Source organism: Capra hircus, chromosome 25, assembly GCF_001704415.2.
Source record: "Capra hircus breed San Clemente chromosome 25, ASM170441v1, whole genome shotgun sequence".
Classification (NCBI taxonomy): Eukaryota; Metazoa; Chordata; class Mammalia; order Artiodactyla; family Bovidae; genus Capra; species Capra hircus.
Genome location: NC_030832.1, coordinates 28116836 through 28144747, shown reverse-complemented (window position 1 = coordinate 28144747; position 27912 = coordinate 28116836). Strand labels below are relative to the sequence as shown.

Here is a 27912-nt window from a genome sequence, read left to right as displayed (position 1 = left end):
TGCCCGCCCCTCATCCTGACGACAGCTGACACTTAAGAACAGCTTGCAAAACATCCCCACTGACTTATCGTGTATGTTCTTCCCTTAGAAAACACCCAGCAGACAGGAGGAAATGGAGACACAGCGAATAAATTCAGACGTTTTATTCTGGAAAGCACATGTGCACAGAGTTTCAACACAGAAAATTAACCTGGGAGTGAATGCCGGACAGATCGGCTACCAACCATCATGCAGCAGGGTGAGTGACACGGACCCGCTGGCCCTCGGAACCCCACGGTGCCTGCAGGAGGGTGAAAAACCAGGAGGCTGAACCCCAATACACTGCCCAAGAGAACGCAACACAAGTGGCAGGTTCCTAATGACGAGAAAAACTTACAAATAGAATCAAAACTGATTCAAGTCATACAGTGAAAGGACAAAAGGAAAAGGGAAAGAGATCAATATGATCTGAAACAACTGTTTTAATAGTAAGTTGCTGACCTTTTGTTGGACTCCAGTCCAAGATGCCTGAGGACGGGCCAGTGCTTCTGCACGGGGTCGCCCCCTGGAGGGGAGACAGGCCCTGTCTACGACCCTCTTCTCATCCTGAGGTCCCCCGCCCTCCCAGTGAGAGACAGTGGAGGACAGGACCTTGTCTGTCCGTGCCTGGATAGTAACGGGTCCTCTGGACTTGCTGGGGGTCGGTGGACCCAGCACCCCTGGCATCCCCAGCCTGCCTTTGTACACCTGACTGGGTTTCTGTAAGATCTGAGATCACCTGCAAGGGGAGAATGCTGGGTTTTAAAGTGTGTTTCTGTCCTGGCCTCGTGACAAGTCATACTGTCCAGGCATTTTTGGCACTTCCCTTCCTTGTGCCTAACAGAGTCCCTCCTCCCCTACCAGCGGATGCCAGCCAGTCCCTGTAATTAACATAAGGGTCATTAATATTAGCAACAAGCTGGACCCAACGAACCAGTGAAACTGACTTTTTTCACCTGTCTTCCTTTTATATTACTCTGCCAGTTAATAATCTATTCCTGTAACTCTACTTCCTTGGGATTTTATTAATTCAGTAGCAGCTTCATCTAAAGTCTGTTGGTCTTAATGATACTGATGTTTCTAAAGGCCAAGCAAATGGCTTTTTCTCAATCTCATCTTGTAAGTCTCAAAGTCTCTAAAGAGAAAACTAAATTAACTGGTGAGCTATGCATCAGGTAAGCAACTCATATCATTAAAAAAACGGATACACAAGTCTGATTATTGTGCTTGAAATGTACTAAAAGGAAAAATAAGTATTAACATATCAAGTTACTATGATGATTATTTTAATAACCTTCAGTAAAAGCCCACAAATGTGTTCCATTCAAGAATGCCTGGGATAAAAAAAAAAAAAAAAAAAACAACTTGGGATAAAATGTTCTAGGCCAATATATTTCAGACTGCAGGGCTGGTTCTAATTTAGAACTGACTACAGACCTGGAGTTAAGGGAAAGAAGTGCTGGCAGTCACACCCAAGACTGGTAACCGCCCTTTTGCTCTGTCACTGCTTGGGAGAACTCTCAGAAAACATTAATGACTATAAGTCAGGAAGGCAAAAAGCGGTGAAGAAAAATGGTAATAACATAAGTGATACAGGGCTAGAAAAGATGCACAACCGTCTTAAAATGAAAATGACTTGGAAGGAAAAAGGGAGAAAAGAAGTAGATCATCAGAATGTTGTAAGAAAAAAAATGCTTTTGGTTTTCCTGATAAATGGCAAATCAGAATCATTTTCCCTCAGATTTCACAGCCAACGTTTTCTTAATGTTGTATCTACAAGTTGCCATTTCCTTCCAAGTATGTTAACTGCATAAAAATGAAATACCTCCCCATAAAACACCAGGGAAAGAAAAACCCACTACCCCCTCAAAGAAAACAAGAAACCCTTTCATGAATATTAGACGGAACCATCACCCTCTCCTTTCCTGTCATCTGCATTGCAGAAAAGAGAATGGCTCGTTTTCACTCTAGAGCCATCTGTACTTCATTTTTGAAGCCCTTTGGAGTGAGGAAGCTGTTTCAACTTTCATATTGGAGGTAAGGGACAGCAGAGAAGAAAAAGGACAGTGGAGCACTCTGAGCCAGCTCAAGTCAAACAAGACCAGACTCCTCGCTGTCCACGTGGAAAATGAAACTTTGATCTTTACCAAGTAAGTGACTTTTAAATATTTAACTTTTTACTCAAGATAAAAGCACAAATCTCTCCTAACTAGAGTAGTATTAAAATGTGACTATTTTCTCTTCAAAGGGAAAAAGAGGGGGATTAAAAAAAAAACTTAGAAAGGTATGTTTCCTTGCAAGCAAAACAGAGGAAAAAGGTGTTATTGTTGTTACTGTAATTATTAAGCCACAGACACATAAAATCCACAAACTGGATTGGGGTGGCTTTGGAAATGCAGTATATCAAAGGTGCAGACTGTTTTGAACATTCTGTACAGATCGCGCTGAACAAGAACCAAAGGTAACCTCCCCCACGGCGGTGAAACGCCTCGGGCCCCGGGGAAAGACAGCAGGGCCTGCTCCGGCAGCGAGGTCGAGAGTCCTTGGGCGCCGCGTGGGCCATCCTGCCGAGTCCACAGGTGAGGCTGAAGGGTTCTGGCGGCACCCAGTGCGAAGCACGTGCATCACTGGACCAATTTCTGAATGGACTTTTATAAATATATACAAATCAGTTACAGGCACTTGAAATGTCTTTGGCTGGAATAACCCAACATTGCAAGATAATGTATTCACAGAGTGTCCAGGCCCAGGCTGGCTTCAGCAGGCGATGATTATGGTTCTTTCAGTCTCTCTCAGAAAACGGCAGCTGTGGGATTAGGCGTCTGCCAGAGCCACCTAGGAGACAGCAAGACGGCCAACCGGTCACGCAGCGACGAGCAGGTAACTCAGCCCCACCAGCTCTCCTACTGGGGGCCTGGGCCCAGCCCCAAACCCAGGGAGCCACACGCACGCATCTGCCAGGCAGGGGAACGATTAAATGCTAAAAAGATCAAGCTCATCTAGGAGGTAGTGAATAGAAATCAGCTGGTCTCATGAAGCGCTGAGCTGAGATGGGGGCAAGTTTCAGCGCTCTGGGAAGTGACCAGCACACTGACCTCAGTGGAACGGAGGCAGCCCTCAGAGTTAGCTGTTCTCCAGCGGGGAACATTTTTTTAAATACAGAATTTTTAAAGTAGTTTTTAAAAAAAATATTTTATTTGGCTGGACCAGGGCTCAATGGCAGCATGTGGGATCCAGTTCCCTGATCAGGGATCGAACCCAGAACCCTGCACCGGGAGTGCAGTCTAGCCACTGGGCTACCAGGGAAGTCCCTGATTTGTAATTTGTTGATGATCTAATTTTCATTTCGCTTGTTTTTTGGCCACACGGTGTAGCACGTGGCATCTTAGTTTGCTGACCAGGACACTGGAAGGACAGAGCCCAGCAGCAGTTGGGACTTCTCGAGGGAAGTCCCTCCACTGGGGATGTGAGAACGGTTTTTTCCCACCAAAGACTTGGGTGTATGGTTGAAAATGCAACACTACATTATAGGCTGAGGGGCAATGGCTGCTGACAGGAACTAAGACTCACCCACAGTAAGTGGAAATAGGACTAACTAGGACTTTACCCAGAGACCTCTAGAGCAGTCCTGGGCCAGACCCACCCACCGCTCACCTTCTCGGGACAGAATTCAGGATTGCTCTGACGCAGTTTGCTGGGTCTGCCTTTGATAACCGCGTAGCAAAACATCGTTATCACCATCACAAAGAGGAAGTAACTGGTGTGCATGAGGTGCAGGTTTATTAACGAGCGGTCATCCTAAACAAAGAGAACCAACCAGAGACATCCACACTGAGTCACTGAGATTTTAAGGCTGGCTTCCTGAAATCAGGGGGCACAACCTCTAGGCTTGCCTCAGCGTTCCTTTTCACATGGGAACAGAAGGTTCTCTATCTTCTCAACGAGGAAAGCCGGAGCTTGTGGTGTTCCAGATACCACCCACACGCTCCCCTCCTAAACCAGTGCTCTGCTCAAGCTCCCCCCGGAGCCTTTAACCCCTGCCCTTCCCTTTATTTTCTTGTTCTCACAGCCCTCAAGCTGCACAGCTGACCCCCCCAAGTCTGTGTTCCTAACCCCTTGCTACTCCTCCCCAGGGAGGCTGCGGCCTTTCCCCACATCGATGAGCCCCTGGCTGCAAACGCCAGCCGTGACTCACGCCTTTGAGTGCCACAGGCAACCGGCCACCAGGCCCGGCCAGGTGTTGAGATCCCAGCCAGGCCTCCACTCCTGTTCCTTCTCACAGCTCCAGGCCTCCTCAGGCTCCATCCTATTTCATGTATCAGGGGGGCAGACCAGTCTTCCTGACACACTGCTTTACAAATTTCCTACAACCCAAACACAGGCAGTGCTGGCCTCCTCCTCCGAGATCTCAATGCCTCAGTGAGGCCCAAAGGGCCTTTAGGAACCTGGCCCCTGCCCACCTCACAGTCTCAGCTCCACTGCTCATTCCTGCAGGCCCTGGTGTTCCAACGCCCACAACTTGATTAAAGTGAGACATAAGGAAAGAGAGGGACCAGGCAAGAAGAAAAGAAATCCACCTGGCATGGACTGACAGAGAGAAGAACATTTACAAAAATTCAGTGCAGTCTTTTAAAAGCGGGCTCCAGTCTGAGGAGCAAACAAAACTGGCAAATCTCCCACTAGCTCAGAGGACAGGGCCTCCCGCCGTCTTCTCTTTGTGACGTCAAAGCCCACCCAGGCATCAGTCTCCAGCCAGTCCTCTCCTGTTTACATCTGCCTGAGTCCCACACCGTGTACTGCTCCTACTGCCACTAACCACAGACGCTTCAGTGAGGGACGTGTGCAGGAGGAAGACGGACCAGCCTCTCCGGCAGCCCCTCTGAGTCAGGCACACAGCCGCAATCAATACATAACTGCTGCTGGACAAAGTGGACAACGAACAACAGAAGCAATTTCCTTAACCAAAGGGGTGGTGTGTTTCGGCAAGTCTCCAGCCTCCCCCAACCTGGCCTCCCTACTCAGCCGGACATCGAGAATGGCAGGAGCTAAGCTAACCCAAGAAAGGAGGTAAGCAGGGTCTGCTCTAAGTTTCGGGACACACACTGACGCACAGGATTCTTCTCACTTACATCTGGAACAATAACTGTAAGCTTGGGGTTTAAAGCATGGTAGACTTTTCCAATGGCCCCCTTGTAACACCAGAAAGGGTTGTAGTCTTGAGCGTATTTTGTGTTGGCATCCCTGGCCGTGGTGAAGATCTTATACCAGAGCGTGGCGTTGCTGTAGGTGTCAGGAACGCAGTGCGGCGGCTGTCTGCAGGAGAAGGAGGCAAGACACAGCGCTGAGCAGGGCCTCTTGTGGGGAAGGAGAAATCGGAGACAGCTGTATTCTCTTGAGATAAGGCCTATTATGTTTTTAGTTCAGTGATTTTTTTTTTTTTTTAATTAATAAATACGACAGACTAAGAACTAGGCACCGACACTTGAGAGTTTGGGTGTTAGATTTTTGCTTTCGGAAATCAATCCTAGGTCCTATCACCAGAAAGGAGTCACTCCTTGTAAGCCCATTTTCTCAAATAAGCTAAACTTTCAGTCACCACTGGAAGTTCTCCAAACTTCTCTATCAGCTGTTACAACCAATAGCAAATAATGCTGAATTTGGCCTACAAACCTCCGAACATCTAAAACAGATTAATCCCAGGATAATTATTTTAAAAGGACTCAGCCTAAGATCCTTAAATAGGCTCCACCTTGTGTATTTCATGTATTTATAGATCATTACCTCCTTTACAGAGAAAGCAGAGGCAAGAACAGGCTTAAAGGCAAAGCAGTTAGCACTGACAGGTGCTCAAAAAAAAAAAAAAAAGAAGCAGAAGGTTCAGCAACAGTAACTATTTCATGGAAAATAAGGTTCAATTTATACTATCAATTTAAAACATAAGTCTTCCTGGATAATGGAGATGAACAAAATACTGCTCAGAAGCCGTCATTATGGGTCATTATGGTCACAGGATCAGCTCATATGCATCTTTCCTGTGGCTTCTTCTACCAACAGGAAAGGAAGTCTAAAACCTGCAAACACAACCCGATGCTTTTACGACCTTACTGAAACACTAACCCTCTGATATTTATATGCAGAAGTTTTACCTCAGAAAAGCAAATTAAACTGAAATAACCCTACAGACAAGTCCCAGCAATGACAATTCTACAAGGTAATGCGACGCCAGCTGTCCTGAGAATCTGCTGCTAATGCATCCTAGTCAAGTTCACGGTAAACAGCTTCTCACATACATCCATGGGGGACAGGGCGCACTTACACGGTGACGGGGAACACGCCGGGGTGAGCTGTGAGGGTCATGCAGGCTGTGAACACCACCTGCTCACAATGCCCGTGAAGGGCACAGTCGTCCGAGCTCCAGGATGTGGGCAGGGTGAAGGTAATGTTTATCTCCTCCTGGGCTTCTCTGCCTGGAAAGAGAAATCTGTGTTTTGGTAAATAAGGCAAGAAATCATACATTTATGATTCTCTGGGATTTGACTGAATCCTGAAATCAAACCCACCCAAGAATCCCATCAACCCAGGGAGGTGTGACCCCTGCCTTTGCGGGGTTTCGAGAATAACAGTGGTTGTTCCGAGCCAGACTCTGAGGCCTGCTCACTGGGCAGACCCACGGTGTGGCAAACACAGCCAGGCCGCTCTTGGCCGCCGCCTGGAGAGGCCACGCCAGGGCCCGGCCATGCCTGGGTGGGAAAGCTGGGGCTGCGTGAGTCCGCACCGTTGGCAGAGCGTATGTATTGCTTCACCCAGTGGACCACTATCCCATGAACAAGACCGAAGAAGTGTTACTGTAACCCTTTCACATATAAGCAGACTGAGGATCAGCAGGTTAGACCTAAGAAAGGTCATGGGACAGGTGAGAGATAAAGTGCAAATGAGCACCAAGGTATTAAACATCACAGCAAAAGAAAAAGGTCCACCCACCCCGTGGAAAACCCAGCCGTTGCCCTTACCGCCTTACACGGGAACACCTCTCACCAGGAGCAGCCAGCAGGGGGCTGCCAGGCACTCCCCAGTTCCTTTAAGGACTTTAAAAGGTTCTTGGTAACCAAAGATGATTCTTCTGAGGCTCAACTCTCTGGCACAAAGCCCCTCCTGATTATTCCAGCTCCCACTACTTCAACCTTCTCCTGATTCACCTACAGTCTGTCATGGGTTTAGTACTAGTCCAAGGGCAGCGCTCAATGTTCTACAGGTGTTTAATATTATTTAACAAGCATTTATACAGCATTTCCTGTCTGCCAGGAACTACTCTTAAGTGCCTGATGAATATTAACTTACGTTATGCTTGTCTCTTTCATATCCCAAAATTACAAAGGGAAGAGACCAGATCTGGGACTTTTTCTAATTCCTAGCATTTAGCCCAGTGCATTAAAAAAAAAAAAACCTTAAGACTAACAGCAATATCTGTAGTATGTACTGAAAACTCCAACATGATGAACCAGAATTTAAACAATCTGTGCTTAACAGACTCACAGATACAGAGAACAGACCTGTGCTTGCCTCTGCTAATCCCAAACTCCCAATCCTTCCCTCCCCTCCGGCAGACTATTAGATAGAACCGATAGACAACAAGGCCCTACTCCACAGTACAAGGAGCTACGCTCACTATTCGGTGACAAACCATCATGGGGAAGAATATGGTAAGTGTGTATCTGCACCTGAGTTACCCTGCTGTACAGCAGACACTAACACGACACTGTAAATCAACTGTACTTCACACAAATTTAAAAAACACAAATTAAAAAATGTATTCAAAAATGTTAAGACCATAAATAGGCCTTATAGTTTCTTCCCAGTCTCCCACTTGCAAGCTTTCATTGAGCACCTACTGCATACCAAGCACTCGAGTAAGTGGAGATGCAGTAGAAGTGCTTCCTCCCTGACTGTGTTGGTTCAAACTCAACAAAAGGGAGGACACACACCAAGACTCAGCAAGTCTGAGGAGGGAAACCGGACACTCAATACTCTGTGTGCTAACAGCTGTGGCCAGAGAAAGCCTGGGGAGCTGGCCGCCACTCCCGTACCCGACAGGCCGATCTGATGCCCGAGGATGGTGGAGTACAGATGGGTGACGTTGCGCGAGTACCCGCCGAAGGGTTTGAGTGGGTCCAGGGTGAGGGTGATGGCTACAGAGATGTTCAGTGGGCCCGCATCCTCCAGGGGCTGTGGGGACTGCGTGGACGTCCTGGCCTGGCCGCTGGTCACTGTGCTTTCTGGAGCTGCGGTGTCATTTGTGAGATGCTTTAATGTTTCATTCTCTGAGACACACAAGTCCAAGTCATTAAACCGCAGGAGAAAAGTATTCCAGTCCTTTGGTAAAACGAAAGAGAAGCAAGGGTGAGACGTCTGAGTGCCACCGGCGCCATGGCACAGTCACAGCCCGCGGTGTGGCGTCCGAGCCAGTGCTGCAGAGCGACGGCGCGGGCGCAGCCTGCAGCTTCCTGAGCGGGCGTAACTGTGAAAACTCCAAACACTCTCACATTCAAAATCTAAAGCATGAACTCCTCATTGCCATGGCCTAGTAAATCAGCTGAGTTGAAACAACTCAGGAAAATATGTGAAGAGGAAAAAGGATACTATACTTACAGAAAATCATCTAGCCTCAGAATCCAATTTGAAAAGACGGCTTGAACAGAAGTAGTAAAACATTCAAAGTATTAATCTAAACTCATTTAGCAGTTACAACGAGCTATTTTTATCATTTTATTTCTAATTGGAGGATAACTGCTTTGCCACGCTGTGCTGGTTTCTGCCATACAAGAGTGTGAATGAGTCATAAGTATACACGTCCCCTCCTTCCTAAACCTCCCTCTCACACCCCCCACCCCTCTGGGTACCATTAGCTATTTTTTAAAAATTAAGGCTGCCTTAAAATATTTTCTTATAAGGTCACTTTTCTACATTGAGCTCTCTCTCTTGAGAACATGAAACTACAGTAAATACCCACCCTGGTGTTAATACTTTCTCCCCCTAGTCATGGACCCTGGGTGCCACTTTACGACAGAAACAATTTCAAAAGGGAGGAGAAAAGATGTTCTCAAGCTTCTCTTTATATCTGTACTGATGGTTTAAACTATAAACAGTTTTAAAACGGATACCAATATAGTAAATTATCCACCAGGGTGTTTTTTCATTTGAGCAGAAACTCAAAGATGAACTCAGGCTAGAATGGCAACAACAAATCAACCTCGGCTGTTCCACACTCCTTTCTCCCAAGTAACACTATCTACAGAAAGCTGCCAAATGTCAAGACAAACCAAATGCACATCCAGGAACTCTAACATTAATTAAAGATGCCATCCAAGTAATTCCTGAGGGGCCAAGTCTGCCTCTACAGCCCCAGTGTATCAGAACTGGGCATTAGTAAGAGGGAAACCAGCAACTTCAAATTACACTCTCCCTAACACCTGAAAACTCAGCAGACCATTCAAGAACATTAGAGCTGAGAATGAACATTCTAGTCTCACCCCTTCACATTCCAGACATGAGCAAACTGAGACCCAGAGCAAAGTGGGGACTCTCCAACTCCAGCTGAGGTGAGAGCAGGCAGAATCAGAATTAAGTTTTCTGATTCAGTCACAAACTTTCCCTATATACCCAGTCTCCTCATTTGAAAATAAAATCCCTAAATTAAATCATAAAGTTCTGTAGCGTCCTGCAGCTCTGCTTTCCTGCAGAGCTCGAGTCCATTTTGAACAGTTGGCCAAGTCCAAGGTCAGGCTCCATTCTGCTTATCAAGGGCTAATTATCCAGGCTACATCTTAACCTCTGGCCCTGGCTGAGCATTCAACATGGACTTGAGCTTGGAAGGAGAGCAATGCCAGGATGCTGCAGAACTTTGGTTGTGGCTAGAATGTTCATTTTCAGCCCTAAAGACTCAGGCAGGGTCAGAAAAGGGAGAATTAAGCCAGAATTAAGTCTCCTGGTAAGAATCTCTTTGGCAGGGTTTAGTGGGAGAAGTAGCTCAAGCCTGTTGCTCTGTGTCAGAGAAGGTGGTTCCTCTTGCCAAGATCATTTATAATCCAGAACGGCGCAGGGCACAGGAGCGAGGCGCACACACTGAGACAGCAACGCAATCCCGCCCCCGCCCCCATCCCCACCAAGGAACACACCCAAGAAGACAAAGTGCAGGGGGCACTCACAGAAGCTACCAAGATAGAAACTAAGTTGTCCCAAAGGAAACTTATCCACCAGGAAATTCACCATGTCAGTGGTTCAGCATAATGTAAACTTTTTCTAACAGGTATACAGTCATTCACCCCTATCAAACGAGATTGCGGACACTACTGTTTTCTGATATGTAAGAACACACTTTCTGGGGTGGGCAGGGGAGCTCTGTGCTGCATGGCTTGTGGGATTTTTGTTCTCCAACCAGAGACTGAACCCAGGCCCTTGGCAGTCAAATCACTGAGTCAACCGCTGGACCCCTAGAGAATTTCCAAAAACATACAAAATCTGTATTATGACTGTTCAAAAACTACTACATACCTAGATTAGCAATTAAAGAGCAATGCCCAAATAATTCATTTAAACTGACCAAAAAACAAATCTATAAGGCAAGTTTGTAGATAACTAGAGTTTTCCTTGATAAGAGAAATGTATTTGGAAATAAAATCCTGCTTTCTAATATTTTACAATTCTTTCTTCCCAATTAAAAGGCTTTCAGTACAGTATGAAACTCCATGACAATATATGGTTTTAAAATAAATGCTTATGGTTTTTTTAAATTGCAATTAGCTAATTTAGTGTGAATAGCAAAAAGTTAGTTCTCGAACTTCTTGACACAGACATTTTACAAATGCACTTTCTAAAATACATGCTTCAGCAGGATATAGGATGCTTGGGGCTGGTGCACTGGGATGACCCAGGGGATGGTACGGAGAGGGAGGTGGGAGGGGGTTCAGAATGGGGAACACGTGTACACCCGTGGCGGATTCATGTTGATGTATGGCAAAACCAATACAATATTGTAAAGTAATTAGCCTCCAATTAAAATAAATAAATTTAAATTTTAAAAAATAATTAAAAACAATAAAAGATAAAAAAATAAAATACATGCTTCATTGCTGAAACAGTCTCACTAAAGCTGGTAGCATTATTTAAATCAATAACTATCTGACTAGGTTATTTCCTACCAAAGTGAGTCACTGCAAGATGGAAGACCAAAAATTCTCAATAAATATGACTCCTTCTCACTGGGATAAATAAGTCACAAACCAAAGAAAGGCATGTGGAGAGCCAAAAGGTGTTTCCCCACCCTGCAAAGGCCCAGCCCACCCAAGAGGACTGACGGTTTACTGTACCTCTGCCATTTCCGGTGACTTGATCTCCTTGATTTTGAAGAAATAGCCCAAGGTCAGGAAAGCTATCGCCATGGCGCTGACACTGATCATGAACACCACCAGGGGGGGCCGGCTGCTGATGTACAGCTTCAGGTTCTCCAGGGGGCTGATGCTGAACATTATTCTGATCAGCTTCACCTGGAAGGAATTCATCAGCATCACTGACAGACTTGCCGAAAGAAAACAAACGACTCCCTTGTTTCTCTAATGGGGTTGGCGGGTGAGGAGGTCACACGTTATTGAACTTGAGAACTGTTTGATCACAAATCCATTCAAAAAAAGACTAGAAGGGGCGGAAAACAAACACTAAATATTAACTGTCATTATTTCCAAATGGTAGGATTTTGAAAGACAGACATTCTTTCGGTTGGAATTTTCTTAATTATTCTTTAAGGAACGTTCGCTACCTCCACATTACTTAAGAAATCAGGTAAGTAAGTCAGTGACACGACACAAATACATGCCAACATGTACAAAAATAAGCTGAGGGTGCTCTCATTTCCTACCACCGAAGAGCGGAATTCTATTTATTCACGTTTCATCCTGTTCACCACCACACTCCTGCCCGTTCCAGCACCTGGCAGAGACAAATACTGAATTTCATCACTCCCCTGCTTAAAGCTGAGCCTTCCTGTCAAGGCCCAAAGGGTGTCATGATCCAGAAGCCCCGCCAGCCTCGTTAACTCCATCTCCACCAACATTCCCTCCCCCATTCACTGGGCGCTGGCCACACGCATCTTTCTCAGGAGCAGCTCTCAGTCTCTACAGGGAAGTCACCTGAACCTGCAGATCAGTCTTTAACGGTATTTGTCTTCCAGTCCCCGAACCTAGGGTGCCTCTCCACTGATTTATGTTCTCTTTATTTCAGTATTTTGCAGTTCTCAAAGCACATGTTTGCACTCCTTTTGCTAAACTTATTCCTATTTTATCCTTGGAATTTTTGAACATATCCTACCTGAAGGCTTTTACCTCTGCCTCGAGTCCTTCCCCCTTAAATTTCCACATACTTGCTCTTCTTCAAAAGCAGGTCTCTGCTCAGTAGGCAGCTCCTCAGAGAGCCCCTCCGTGACTACCTCCACCCCCGATCTCCCAGAACCCCGCCTCAATTCCTTTCACACTGTTCAGTTAAATTTCTACTAGTTTACAGTCTTATCATCCCTCTTTCGTGACTCCATGAGAGCACAGACGCTGCCCATCTTGTTCACTGCTACAGCCCCGGCTCCTGGCCCCGAGAACTGCAGAGGCACGTAATAAGTTCTTGTATGTATGATCAGGCGACAATACTAAAAACTATTTTTTTAATATGTGCCAGCTTTTAAAGTTGAGAGAGAAAAAGACGCATCAACAGCACCTAAGAACAAACAGCAACTACTTGCAACAAGCCAGGCTGCGTACCTGTCTGTTTTCACAAGGCTGACTCAACCTTCTGTTTTTGAGACATAATCTGTTGACCCAGTCCACTGGTTTTACCTGCTGTACACGATGCAACTGTATCATAGTTGAGTTATCTCGGGTTCTTCCCACTGTGTCACTCACAAAGGACACCTCAGCAGGCACAAGAGTGGTTCTAACACAAAGAGGTCACCAGTAGGCCCATCTGCAACCTGACTGTCAGACTCTCCGAGGAAGCTGTCCCAGTTTATACTCCTCTCCCCAGCCCTCTACCTGCAAGGAAAGCACTCGCTCCATTTCCCAACATTCATGCCAACATTTGATATTCTATGTGAAACTGTATCTCACCATTATTTTAAATTACATCTCCCTGAAAAAAGTATCTTTTTACTTCTTTATCAGCCATATAGATTCTTTGTAGGTGAACTGCCTGAATCTTTGGCCATTCACCAGTAGGATGTTTGCCTATGTCTTATTAACATTCAAAAGTTTTTTGTTTTCGGATATTTTAGACACTGGACCTTTTTTCCAATTTTTTCTAAACATTATATATAACTACTCCAAGTCTGGGTTTTTCTTAAATATGGTTTATGGTATTTTTGGCCCTATGACAGGTTCTTAACTTTTTAATGGCTTTTTTAAGATAAAATTCACACACCATGTAATCCACTCATTTAAAGTATACAATTCAATTCATAGATTGGAAAACCATCACCATAATCAATTTTCAAACATTTTCATCGTTTTCTAAAGAAACCTCATATCCTCTAGCAGTAAATGTCTATTTGGGTCCACTTTCTTTTTCAACAGTTTGTTTTTTTTTTAATTTTCTCTTAATCATCTTGTTGGATTGATTCAAAGATCATTTATACAACTACCATTGACAGTATCTTCTAAAAATTACATTTTCCATTGTTATTAGTTTATACAGCAGCAATAGACTTTTGTATATTGATCTCAATTTCAGACACTTGGCTACAATCTTTCAAATTTGAATTAGACCATAGCTTCTCTTGACAGTAACTCCACAAGCAGTAACAGAGTTTCTTTCCAACCCTTGTTTCATCTTTTCTTTTTCTCTTACTACTTTGACTAGAACCTTCAGTGAAATGAACAGAAGCAGCAATAATAGGAATCCTTGCCTCATTCTTGACTTTAAAGGAAATGCTTCTAATGCTTCACTAATAAATATGGCATATGTTAAAGATTTCTCACAGAAATTCCTCATCAGGTTAAGGAAATACCCTCTATTTCAAGTTTGCAAAGAGAATTTCATTATAACTGTTACATTTTAATGAATGCTTTATCTGCAACCTCTGAACAATCAATTTTTCTCCTTTAATCTGTTAACATGAACTATGCTCATTGATTTTTTCTCACAACGATTTATTTGCATTTCTTGAATAATATAATCATGATCTTTTAAAACTATATTGCTGACTTATGTATGCTAAATTTTACTCTGAATTTCCACATCTATTCACAAGCGAGATAAAAAAAATGATAAGCCAAAATCATTCTCTCCTTAGCTATATATACTCCCTGACTAGTATGGTTAGGTCATTCTAATATCATAGGATTAACTGACTGTGTTCACTCATTTATTTTCTAGAACAACATATGTAAGATATTTGCTTCTTTCTCTGGGAAGCTTGATAGAGTGAAAATCAGTTGGACATCACTTAGTCATGTCCAACTCTTTGCAACCCCATGGATTATACAGCCCTATTCTTTAGGCCAGAATAGTGGAGTGAGGAGCCTTTCTCTTCCCCAGGGGATCTTCCCAACCCACGGATCAAACCCAGGTCTCCCGTCTTGCAGGCGGATTCTTTGAGTCACAAGGGAAGCCCCCAAGTTTGATAGACCTTGACCAAAAAAACATCTGGACTCGTTTTTTTAGTTTTGTATTTTGACGGGCTGTCTTAACTACTTACTCATGCTTTAAAAATAAGCTGGACTTCCCTGGTAGTCCAGTGGTTGGAATCTGCCTGCCAATGAAGAGGACACAGGTTCGATCCCTGGTCTGGGAAGATTCCACATGCCTTGGGACAACTAAACCCACGCGCCACAGCTATTTGAGCCCATGTGCTGCAACTACTGAAGCCCTCACACCCTAGAGCGCCCGTTCTGAACAAGAAGCCCTCGCACCGAAACTAGAGTAGCCTCTGCTCACTGCAATTAGAGAAAGCCCGCTTGTAGCAACAGAGACCCAGCACAGCCAAAAATAAATAAATAATTTTTTAAAAATCTATGTCTTCTATTTCTAGTAATTTTGATAAGACATATTATTCTAGCAAATTGCCCATGTTATATTGGTTTTTAACATTTCTAGCACAGTATTATCTTGTGATTTGTCCAATTTTTAACTGTGAAAGTGACAGCATTAGTTGCTCAGTCATGTCTGATTCTTTATGACCCCATGGACTGTAGCCCGCCAGGCTCCTCTGTCCATGGGATTCTCCAGGCAAGAATACTGGAGTGGGTAGCCATTCCATTCTTAAGGAGACCTTTCTGATCCGAGTCTCCTGCAATGCAGGCAGATCCTGTTCTGTCTGAGCCACCAGGGAAGCCAGTATTATCTGGTGATTTGTTCAATTTTTACTTGTAGTCCTGTTCTTTTTCATTACAAATGTTGTGACGTGTTTGTCTTCTTCTCTCTCCTTTTAATCAGCCTTACCAGAGCTGTACTGTATTTGTGTTTTCAAAAAAAGCAGTATTTGGGTTTACAGATTACATCTAGATAATTTCTTTTCTTTTTTAGTACTTTCTCCATTTAAAAAAAAATTATTTTTCTGCACTGGCCTTCTTTGGGTTAGCTCAGCTTGGTTTTTCTAACCTCTGCAGCTGGAATCTTATCTCAGATTTTTGTATTCTTTTTTAGTGGAAGCATTTCAAAATGTAAACTTTCCTCAACCTTCTCATTTACCTGTATGACTTTCTCTCACCACTATCATCAATTTAATCCATCACCAAATCTTGTGGATTTTCTTCCCAAAATGTTATCTCAGATCTACCTGCTCTGCCCATCTTCTTAAGATGATGGAGACTGACACTGCATCCGTCCTCCACATGTCCCACCGCCCCAAGACATCTGTATCTCAGCGCCCACTGACTACCCCTGTACTTAATACATTCTACAACATGTCGAAAACTGAACTAACCTGCACTCCTGCCCAATCTGACCCTTCCTCTTGTAGTCCCATCTCAACCTAGACCTTTGGAGAACATCCTAGACTACTGCTGCTCCATACCCAAGCAACTACTAAGCGCTACAGACTCTATTTCTTAGCTTCCCTGGCGGCCCAGTGGTTAAGAATCCACCTTGTAATGCAGGGGACACGAGTTTGATCCTTGGTCCAGGGAGATCCCACATGCTGTGGGGCAACTAAGCCCGTGCGCCACAACTGCTAAAGCCCGTGACCCTGGAGCCTGTGCTCCGCAACGAGAGAAGCCACTGCAGTGAGAAGTAGCCCGCGACGAGAGGGCAGCCGCTGCACTGCACGGCTAGAGAGTGCCAGCAGGAGACAACAAAGACCCAGCACAGCCCAAAGTAAATAAATACTAAAAAAAAGATTCTATTTCTTCAACGTCTCTTACTTCTGACTCTTCTTTTCCACACTCCTCTGATACTCCCCTTAGTTCAGGCCCTTATCATCTTCACTTGCTATTGCTAAGAGCCTCAACTGGATCTTCCTGCAATGGGTTAAATAATTCACCTTCCTGTCAGTGACTTTTTTCAAATGCAAATCTAATCTTGCCACTGCTTTATTATCTCAGAGCTCCAAATGACCTAGGAATAAAGTCCAAGTTCCTTATAATTACCATAAACTACGTCTTGTCTGCTTCTTAATGGTTTGACTGCTGCTGCTAAGTTGCTTCGGTTGTGTCCGACTCTGTGCAGCCCCACAGACGGCAGCCCACCAGGCTCCCCCGTCCCTGGGATTCTCCAGGCAGGAACACTGGATGGGGTTGCCATTTCCTTCTCCAATGCATCAAAGTGAAAAGTGAAAGTGAAGTCGCTCAGTCGTGTCCGACTCTTAGCGACCCCATGGACTGCAGCCTACCAGGCTCCTCCGTCCATGGGATTTGCCAGGCAAGAGTACTGGAGTGGGGTGCCATTGCCTACAATTCCTAGAACACATTAGACAATACTACAGTTGCAGGCCTTTGAGTCCAGAGGTCCTCCTGACCGTCATACGCCATTTCTCACTACTTCAACTTCCCTCTTTCAAGTCCCGGCTGAAGGGTTACCTCATCCTATGAAACATTTCCCACCCCTAGCAGTCCCTCAGGGAGAAGTGACTTTCACCTTTATGTCCCCACTATACGCCAAAACTTTCTCACACAGAATGAAATACCTTACTGCAGCTGCCTGCGTACATGTCTACCCCAACCAAGCTGTAAGCCTCTCGCTGGTAGACACAACATCTTATTGTCTCTACTTTATCAATAGCTAAACACCAAGTAGGTAATTTTAAAATATAAGTTTATTAAATGAATCAAATGAGTCCAGACTTACACTGAAAAATAAATTAGTAATTTCAGTAAGATTGCAGAATACAAGGCTGATATACAAAAGCCAGTTGCTCTTCTATGTTCCAACAAGGAACAAGCTGAGTTTGAAATTAAAAACCACAGTATCATTTATATTAGCACTCCCCTTGCCACATACTTAAGTATAAATCTAACAAATATGTACAAGGTCTATATGAGGAAAACTTCAAAACTCTCATGAACAAAATCAAAGAACTAAATAAATGGAGAGATGTTTCATGTTCATCAATACAATGATTCAGTATGTCACGATGTCAGTTCCTCCCAACTCGACCTACAGATTCAACACAATCCCAATCAAAATCCCAGCAAACTATTTTGTGGGTATCAACAAACTTCCTCTCAGTTTATATCGAGAGGTAAAAAACCAAAACAGTTAATACTGAAGGAGAAGAACAAAGTGGGAGGGCTGACTCTACTTGACTTCAAGACTTTCTATTAAGCTACGTAATCAAGACGGTGTGGTACTGGCAAAAGAACAACTGGATCAATGAAACAGAACGGAGAACTCAGAAACAGACCAACATAAACACAGTCAGCTGCTCTTCGACAAAGGACCAAAGTCAATACAATGACGCAGACAAGTCTTTCAACAAATACTGCGGGAACAACTGGACATACGCACGCCAAAAAAGATGAATCTAGGCACAGACTTTACACTCTCAACAAAAGCGAACTCAAAATGGATCACAGACCCGACAGTAAATGCGAAACTACAAAACTTCTAGGAGGTACACTGGGTAAAACCCTGAGTTTGGTGATGACTTTTTAGATAAGGATATCAAAAGCACCATTCATGAAAAAAGGAAGTGGTAAGCTAGACTTCATTAAAATGAAGGATTTCTGCTCTACAAAAGACACTGTCAAGAGAATGAGAAGACAAGCACAGATTGGGATAAAATATTTGCAGAAGACATCTGATAAAGGACTGTTCTCCAAAACGTGCAAAGAACTATTAAAACTCAACAACAAGAAAATAAACAACACAATTTAAAAATTAGCCAAAGTGCTTAACCGACATTTCAACAAAGATTTTTCAGATGGCAAAGAAGCATATGAAAAGATGCTCTCACATATCATCAGGAAATGCAAATTAAAACAAGGTACCAGGACACATTTATTAGTAAGGCCAAAACTCAGAACACTGACAATAACCAAATACTGTCAAGGATGCTGAGCAACAGAACTCTCTATTCATTAAACAGGCTTCAAACAACAAATGTTGGCAAGGATGTAGAGAAAAGGAACTCTAGTAAGCTGTTGGTGGGAATGTGAATTGATGCAGTCGTTATGGAAAACAGTACAAAGTTCCTCAAAAAACTAAAAATAGAACTACCAATATGATCCGCCAATTCCACTCCTGGGTATATATCCGAAGAAAACAAAACTAATAATTAAAAAAGATACACACACCCCAATGTTCATAGCAGCACTGTTTACAATAGCCAGGACAGGGAAGCAACCTATGTTCTGAGTGTCCATCAACAGATGAACGAATAAAAGAAAATATTCCATATACATATAATGGATTATTACTCAGCTATGAAAAAGAATGAATCTTGACACTCACAACAACACAGATGGACCTGGAGGGTCTTATATTTAGTGAAATAAGTCAGAGAAAGACAAATACTGTATTTTATCACTTATAGGTACAATCTAAAAAATGAAACAAACAAATGAATATAACAAAACTGAAACAGACTCACAGATACACCAGACTAGTGGTTACCAGTGGGAAGAGAGAAGGGGAGAGGAGCAAAACAGCAGTAGAGGGTTAAGAGGCACAAATCACCATCTATGAATAAGCTACAAAGGTGTAATGGACAGTGTATAGGGTACAGCCAATATTTTATAAGACTTCTAAAGAGAGTGTCATCTATAAAAGTATTAAATCACTATGTTGTACACCTGAAACTAATATTGTAAATCACCTATACGTCAATTAAAAAATAAAATATTAGTAGGTTTCAGAAACAAAAATGTCAACAGTAAATCAGAGCTCCATTTATTAAGAAAACAATGAAATCTGAATTGCATATAAAATAATTAGGAACTATGCACCACCTGGAACTACAATAATGAAATATTTAGAAAAACAAAAAAATTTGAATTCCCTTCTAGATAAAGCTATCATTAAAACCATATCACTCTAGAATATAAATGAACACACATATACATATAAACATGTATATATATCTCAACATAAATAACCACAAATTAGCAAGCAATGTCAACATACACCAATTTAATTAGAACAAGTTCCAGAGGAGGCCTATTGGATTCACTTAAAAAGTAAAAGCATTTTTGTGGGTTTTTTAGTGAAATTATTAAAAGCCCAAATACTTCATAAAGTTAAAATTCCTTTCCACCATTTACAAGTGTTTTCAAAGATGAATTAACAAGAGCTAAACAAATTTATTTCCCCTGCAAAGAATCACAAGTAAATTTCCGTCATCCTCTCAACAGTAAATGTCTCACTTTTAATTAAAAATAAGGTAAGCTCTATGGGGAGGAGAAAGCACACCAGCTGACCTCCCTCCTACACTCGTGCGTTCCAACCCCAAGTGCATCCCAACCCCAATCGGAGACGTTCACCAGGATAAAGATAAGAAATGACCTGGGCTGTGGACCCACCTCTCTGCAAAGCCTAGGGAGGTAAAGCACTCAGAACAGTCAAGAGCCAGCTTCCCAAGTGTGAGCGCACACAGCTAAAGTCCATCGGTTCGGTACCTGGAGCTCTGAGACGAGCTCAATGACAACATTAAACATCAGGCTGCAGCTTTTAAGTAAGCAAGAGGCAATGCTGAGATTATCCTAGGGTTAACTCCAGCAAGCCACAAGTTAGGAGGTCCTCAAAAAGGGGAGAGAAGAGACTGCTACAAGCTTTCTGGAGACCAGCCTGGCCATGCATGCCAACAGCACTAAAGCTCAGCACACACTTCTGTGATTCTGCCTCTAACAAGTTAACCTGAGAAAACCCTCCCTGCTGAAAACAAAGACTTAACTACTACGACAGTCTTCTCAGGAGTATATAAAATTTTAAGAACTGGAAAACCAGATATCTAACAATAGTAGGGAAGTGGTTAAAGTATAACACAGCCCCAGTAGGAAAACTATGTAGCCCTTAACATAGATCTAAAACACATAAAATGCGGTTATTTCAGGTTTTTAAAGCATGAGAGCTACACAAGCACCAATATGGGAAAAAAACACATAACACACCCTCAAATGCAAACAAGGGTGGTTACTTTTAGGTGGTGAGATTATATGTCTTTCTTTAACATTTCCATCACGAGAATGTATTTCTTTTATAATACTTTCTAACTAAAATTTATAAATGACTGTCAATTGACCCTGCTGGTCTCCTGGTCCAAATAAAATTTCATTAAACCTTAATTCCATTCATTCTCTTCATTAATAAAGGCAATAAACAAGAAAGAAAATTTGTTAAACCCACCTAGAGAGAAAAAAAAAACCACACAAAACAGAAAACAGGACAGTTGTTTAATATGTTCTTGTGCTAAAGAAAGACAAAGCTCAACTTGTGGCGATCTGTGTTTGGATTTATGAGAAACCAAAACTAAACTCAGAACATTGACTAGACTCCTCCAGACAACCCGGTGCTGCGCGCTAGAGGCTGGGAGAGCCTGGGGTTGGGATGGGGTGACCTTGAGCTAAACAGGTGCCCAGGATGGTGAAGGGTCCTACAAGGCATAGGAGAAGAGTGTCAAGAAGGAGGAAGTATCAGCCAAATATTGCTGAGAAGTGACCCAGCATTAGCAGTAACAAAAGAAAGGGTCTCTGAGCTTCCTGGTGTTTTAGAAAGTACTCAGGTAAACTTGAGCTTGCATAAACACAATCCTCCCCCTGGAGAGATCACTGGGGATCCCTGAAATCTCACTCTAGTTGGGGGGATCAGACCATTAAGAAATGATAACAGTTCACTGGTTCAATGAGAGGGAGGAAGGGCCGTGGGGGTCACAAGAAGTGAGGAAACCAACACATCCACAGGCAGAGAGTGAGCCAGTGAAACAGGAAGGCCTCCCGAGGGAACCGTGAAGGCAGAAATAGATAAGTTAGCAATTATGATATTTTATTGGAAAGGAAGTAAATTAACACTCATCATGCTGATATGCAGTCCTCTGTGCATCTCTCTGCCCCTCTCCACAGCCCACATACTTCAAAGTACACCACGTGGCGACTTGTTCCAGTTTAAAACTAGAATCTCTGCACAGGATGGGGATTCCACACTCTCAGATGATATTTCCTAAACAGTTCCTGACTTATTTTAAGTTACACTAAACCACTACTTGTGACCCAGATCAAAAAGTGCACTTCACATGAACAACAAAACCACCATTTTATTAAACTGAATTTTTGACCTTAGGCTAAATGAGAAATTCCTTAAAACTCTCTTATCAAGTCACACCCTTTTCAAAGTTCTGAGGAGACCAGGAGTCAGGGAAGTGGTACAAGAGCCCACAGGGGGACTGTGTGGGGAGGGTGAGGGAGGCAAGCTGGTTCTAACGCCCACTGCGGGAAATATGCTGGCCTTATGCTAAGAGAAAAGGCCAGGCAGTCAGTCACCTTGATGTGGGAGAGGCTCATTCTGAGTGTAAAAATTAAAGTAGCCTTCTCAAATATCCTGTGATGTTTAAGATAGTCAAAGGGCTTTAAGGCTGGTTGCTATAAACCCTAAGGCTAATAAAGAATATTAATGGATGTGATGCCGGATTATCCAAGACTCAGCAGAGATGAGGACACCGGCTCGTCTCACAGAAACTCAGGGCCATGTCAACACCCAGCTCTCCGGCACTGAGAAATCACCTCCCTCCCCCACAAAAAAAGTGAATACAGATGGAAAAGACCCTCAGAGAAGCAAATGAAGAGCAACAAAGTCTAAGAAAAACGTCAAGGTCTCCACAAAGGTCTCGACACTGAAGCCGAGGTCTGGGTCCTTATTACCTCCCGGTGGCAATGGACACCAAGGGCGACCCCACCTTCCAGCTGCCAGGACCTCCCTCTCCTGGTTGCTCTTCCTTCTCACTCTCTTCAAAACTTGGGGTTCTCCCCTGGGGTCCGCTGGCCCGCTGCTCAAGGCAGACACACTCATTCACAGCTTCCTGTCAATTTCACCTACTTCACTCCAGATGGAAACATCCATCTATTGGAACATTCCACATAGAGGACCCACAGGCACCTCGAACCACCCATCCAGGTCAAAGCCTATCCAAAGCCTCCACATCAGCTCCTCCTCGTAAAGAAAGCCAGCTCTCTACCCAGGGACCCCTGCCAGCCATTCTGGACTCTTTCCGACACCCCAGCAGTTACCAGCTACCAGCCCCGCTGCTCCCACGGCTGCAGCGTCTCTCAGCAGTGGCTTTTCTCCAGCCCCACTGCCCCCTTCAGCCCAGTTGAACTCCAAACGCATCCTGCGCCTGTGGGCTCTCATTTCTGTGACGCCGTCTCTACACACCTCCTCCCTCGGGCAGGACCTGGCGCTGGGAAGGTGCTCAACAGTAACATCTAACATTACCACCACTTTGATGAGTGAAGCACGATGTTCTAAGAGTTCTGCACACATTTTATCCTCATGACATCTGTACTTTACAGATGAGGAAATTCAGGCATAAGGAAGTTGGCTGAGCTGCGAGAAGTCCTAAATGAACCTGGATTCAAGTCCAGCTAGACTCCAGGGCCTGGACACTACCGAGTGCTCCCCTGCCTCCCAGGAGATGTTACGGGTTTGAATGCAGAGTCCACCCCATCAAATGAGACACACACTGAGCAGCAGTCAGACAGCTTTGCAACTAAGATATCAACGGTGATATAAGCAGAAACCTCTCCCTTTAGGGGTTAAGGGTCGTTTTTAATAGCCACCATTTAAAATGTGCTGGGGCTAGGCTCCGTGACAAGTGTTTTACATACATATTTCCTAATCCTCACAACACTGCTAAGTAAATATGCCTATCCTCATTTTACCCAAGAGGAAACGGAAATCAAAACGGGTTAATTTATACAACGTTATATTACAAAAAAGTCACAGGAAGTACTCAATTAAGATTCTGACTTAATTCACCTGACCTCAAAACCTGTGCCACCAATCACAATACCAGGGTTGATAAGTAGGTTTCAAGTCAAATGCCTGATAGGAAAAAAAAAAAAAGGCACATACTACTGATAGTGTATTTTAGCTGACTTCAATATAAGCACAATTAAGATTGATTTTTTCTGAAGTTTAACACAGTTACCTTATTTCCCATCTCTTTAGCAAGGCAACCCACTTCAGCACTTTCACCAGGGTATGAAGCAAAGATGAGTGGAGTACCCTGCCAATAGTTTCTTGTTTCTTAATTAAATACAACTTACAATGCAGAAGAGACTCTCAAAAACTTGTTTCACCCAACAAGTTTAAATGATCAAAAGGGAAATAACAGAAAGCATAAAGTTTCAGTTGCTAAATGTGCATTTTAGGCAATAACAGTACTCAAATAAAGACAAAAGGAAAACAATGTGGGCTGATATAATTTCATGACTTATTTTCCAAAATTCAGACTTTGGTTGTATTTCTACTTACTTGTAACTACTTAATGCACTGCTCCGTTTTCAAAATCAAGACATAAAATCATGGGAATTTCCAACATGATCCCTCTTTTTAACAAATAAATTCATCTTTTTAGTCCCAAAATTGAAAATAACTCATCTCTTTGTTCTTAGTTTTTTTAACTGCTGACCTACTTAAAAACCAAACTGAGAGTATCTTTGGATTGAGATGTAATGATTTGGGGTTTAATTAACAGGTACTTAAGAAAATAAATCATGAGTGATGACAAGATTAAAGGAACACAACATGGAATCATAACATCTGAACACAGTGTAAAGACTGGGATATGTTCTGAAAACAGCATTTTAAAACAAATAGCACAAAATGGCAAATGACAGTACTCTGCAAACTATCACCATCAGACATTGCTCTACATTCCCCAGGTTTATAATTATACACAGAAAGAGTGGCATACCTCTGGTATGGAAAAGATAATTTAAGTATTTCTACATTTACCAAACAAATCCTAAGTGGAAATTTAATATGCTAAAAACTCTTATCATCTTTCCTTCATTACCTTTTTTTCATTTTAATTGGAATGTCTCAGTGAAAAAAATTTTTTTAACTTTTCTTAAAAAATTCTAAAGCCTCCACAAGTCAGTATCACTTTGTAGCAGGTTAACAGTGACAAAAACATCCCATAGCTCTGCCATCCCTGTTAGGACCACTCTTTTTCAGACACTTGACTGTAACCAGGAAGAGACAGAGCAGTGGGGAGAGAGGGAAGAAGAGTCAAAAAGGAGGAGTAAAAAGTTAAGCTGGTCCCTGTGTGTTTAAAGAAAAGCTACGGCTGAAGCCAGTGAGGTCCTAAGACTAATCATAACATTCCAGGGTGTCCTGTTTGAACAGCCTCAACAGTTCTTCAACAACTGGGTGATAGAAACAAACAGCATCTCTGTGAAGTGAACTAAGTGTCCTTAAAAACACTAAGGTGATGGCTAAAAGTCCGCCATTTATCACTCGGCTGCAGCCAGAGTGGCAGAGATGTTACTAGATCTGTGCCCCCGCAAACTAAACACAGGCACATAAACCACTAGAGGACAGCAAATTTAATTTCCTGATTGTTAATACCAGACAGGAATTACAATCAGCATCTTTTCTCACTGTCTTTAAAATGAGCTAAGCACTGCTTCGTGTCATTGGCTGTTTAACAAAACAAGACACATACATCAAATGCAAACAATTCTCTGTATCCCAGAAAACCACCAGAAGTCAGACTCGGTAGCTTGTGTTTTTCTGAAGCAGAAAAGCATTCAACCCTTAACCAGCTGTCTCTGCGAATACTTCCAGTCACCTACTGCCTAGCCACCTAGACCAGGTGCCCTTCCACCAAAGGCCCAAGCTTTTTCATTTCCCAGCAAACCTAGAATGACCCAAACCTTCCCCATCCTTCAAGGTCCACCTCAAAAGTCACTTCCTTCAAGGTTATGTGGCAGCCAGGATGGGACAGAGCTAGAGGGAGAATGGATACATGTATATGTATGCCTGAGTCCCTTCACTGTTCCTCTGAAACTATCACAACATACTTTGTTAATCAGCTGTACCACAACAAAAAAAATTAAAAAGTTTTTTTAAAAAGTCACTTCCTTTAGGAAAGTTTTCCGATTCTCATCAAAAGGAAATCTCTAACAGCTGGTATCTTTATATGGCAATTAAGTCCTGCCCCGTTTTATCCCCCATCCCCTTCTCTAATTAAGTCCCTTGCCAGCAAAAACTATATTTGCACTTAGGTCTGTCTCGCTTCCCTGCAGCAGCTGCAGCTCCCGCTCCAACAGAGCAGGTGCGCTCCATCAGCATTTGTGATCCTAGAACCCGGACGCCCTCCGCAGCCCTGATTCCAGTCCATCTCAATTAGGCCACAGAAATTCTTCCCCAACCTTAACTAGGAAGTCAACACACTGCCTCCTTACTCCCAGAGTAAACAGGCTTGGAGTCATAAAGTGTATCTCAGCTGTATAACAGGTCTATTTCCTTTGAGACTTCTTAGATGCAGTAAGGGGCAGGAAGGTGCTTTTATCATTCAAGCCTTAACGGAGAACTATCTACACATGGGATACAAAAAGCTCAGACTGCAAGCTCACCAAAAAGAGTGCTACAGGGACAAACCAACAGTCATCACCAACCCTGGGGTCGTGCCTCCCGCTACCTCCCGGGAGGGCTCATCTTTGAGGCGGGAAAGTAGCAATTCAGCAACCACAAGCTTTCCTGCTTTCAGGCAGACCGCAAAGCAGCTCATCATTCAACACTCAGCCAAGGCTGTCATCGGCTGAGAACTAAACTACAGACACCGGATTCTTCAACAAAGGCCCCCTCACCAGCTGTCCACCGATTATGGTGTTTACACGGCTGAAAGCAGCACAACAGGCCTAGTCTTATTCCAGAGGGTGCCTATCAAGGGAACTAAAATTACCGGCCTCCAGATTACCTTGAAGCCACTCAATCTAGTTTATTAAAATATGAGTGAGGATGATAATCCACCCCCGCTCTGGATAGTTACCAAGCTTGACACAAAAAAATACCACTAGTTCACGTCAAGTGTCTGCACATACGCAAGTCTCTCCCTCCCATCTTGAAATGTGTATCCTTCGCAAACGGAATAACGCAAACGCGACCCAAAGTCAACAAAGGCAAACTACCAACACGTTCCCCGTGCCAAATCCAAATTATCCAGGCCTCGGCTCCAGACGTGGGAAGTCCTGCCATCTCGAGGGCCTCCAGGGAACGCTGGCACCGGGGACGCGAGTGGACAAACCCCGGTGGCGGGCGACCCAGGCCGAGGCCACCAGCCTAGGCCGGACCAGGACCAACCCCCATCGGCAGCTGGAGCGGGGGCTGCAGCCCGAGACGTGAGGGCGAAACCCAGCCGGTTCACCCCCTCCCGGCCTCGTCAGCCCCGGCCGAGCCCTGACCCCCGCCCGCCCTGGCTCACCCCGCCCCGGTGGGCAGCGGCGCGCCCCGGGCCCGGCCGGGCCAGCTGCTCGCCGGACGCCCGCGGCCGCTCGGAGCTCACTAGCGGCGGCGCGCGGCCGGCCCGGGGCCGCTCGGCACCATTCTCCCCGCCGCGCCGGGGGCAGCGTCCGGCTCCGCGGGGCCGACGCGAGGACCAGAGGCCAGTCGGGCTCCCGCCGCCGCGACACGGTCTCGTCACCAAGTCCGGCTTCCGTGGTTTCCGGGTAGGAAAAAACGCCACGGCCAACGCCGCCTTGACCTCCGACACCTGGCGTCCGACGGCGGCCCGGCGGGGACAAGACTCCTCAGTCGCTGGAGGCGGAGGCCATGCTTCCTGGCTGGGTCACGTGGGGGGCTCGCACATGAGTACGTGGTCTGCGTGCGTGCTAGCGTGGAGTGCGGGACGTTCTTTTGCGTGTGTGTAAGAGTGGTGTGTAGTGAGAGTATTGCGCGGAGTATGCATGAGTGGTCCGTGTTTGTTTGTGGTGCATACATGTTTGTGGATTTCTGTGTGTCCGTGCGATTTTTGTACGAGGCTGCAGGCGGTGCATTTATATGATGTTTAGTGTTTGATGGGTGTGTGTGTAAAGTGTGTGCATGCGTGTAAATGGTGTGCGGGTGTGCGTGTGTCTGTGTGTCTCTCTGCTCCAGGATTAATCTCTGCTGATAAAAGTATCCCTTGCTGCAATCAAAATTATGAAATGAATTTGTAAAATAAATTGGCATTGTCCAGTAAACTTGAAGGTATACATTATCTCCGGAGAATGTTACCTTGGAGAAACACTTGCACGTCTGCACAAATTGACCTAGTAACGTTTATAGCACCACTATTTTTTTGTTCGTTATTTGTGTTGGTTGTTGTTGGGCTATAATTGCTTTACAGTGAATTAGGCATATGTATGCATACATATATCCCTTCCCTCTTGAGTCTCCCTCCCACCGCCCCACCCCAGACCACTATTTGTAATCACTAAGAATTAAGGGGAAGGG

General features: G+C 44.2%; 1 protein-coding gene across 2 annotated transcripts; it reads right to left on the bottom strand.

Moving 5' to 3' along the window:
* TMEM248 (transmembrane protein 248) lies at positions 129-27143 on the bottom strand. 2 transcript variants are annotated; one of them, XM_018040715.1, is made up of 7 exons: positions 26903-27143; positions 11382-11558; positions 8103-8388; positions 6335-6485; positions 5148-5331; positions 3673-3816; positions 129-2853 (listed from the first exon to the last, which is right to left on the bottom strand). In XM_018040715.1, exons 2-7 carry the CDS (start codon positions 11538-11540, stop codon positions 2833-2835), a joined length of 945 nt encoding a protein of 314 aa, XP_017896204.1. In that variant the 5' UTR covers positions 11541-11558; positions 26903-27143; the 3' UTR covers positions 129-2832. The 2 variants fall into 2 exon arrangements, with proteins under 2 accessions (XP_017896204.1, XP_005697820.1); XM_005697763.3 differs by lacking the exon at positions 26903-27143 and having other exon boundaries at positions 11382-13466.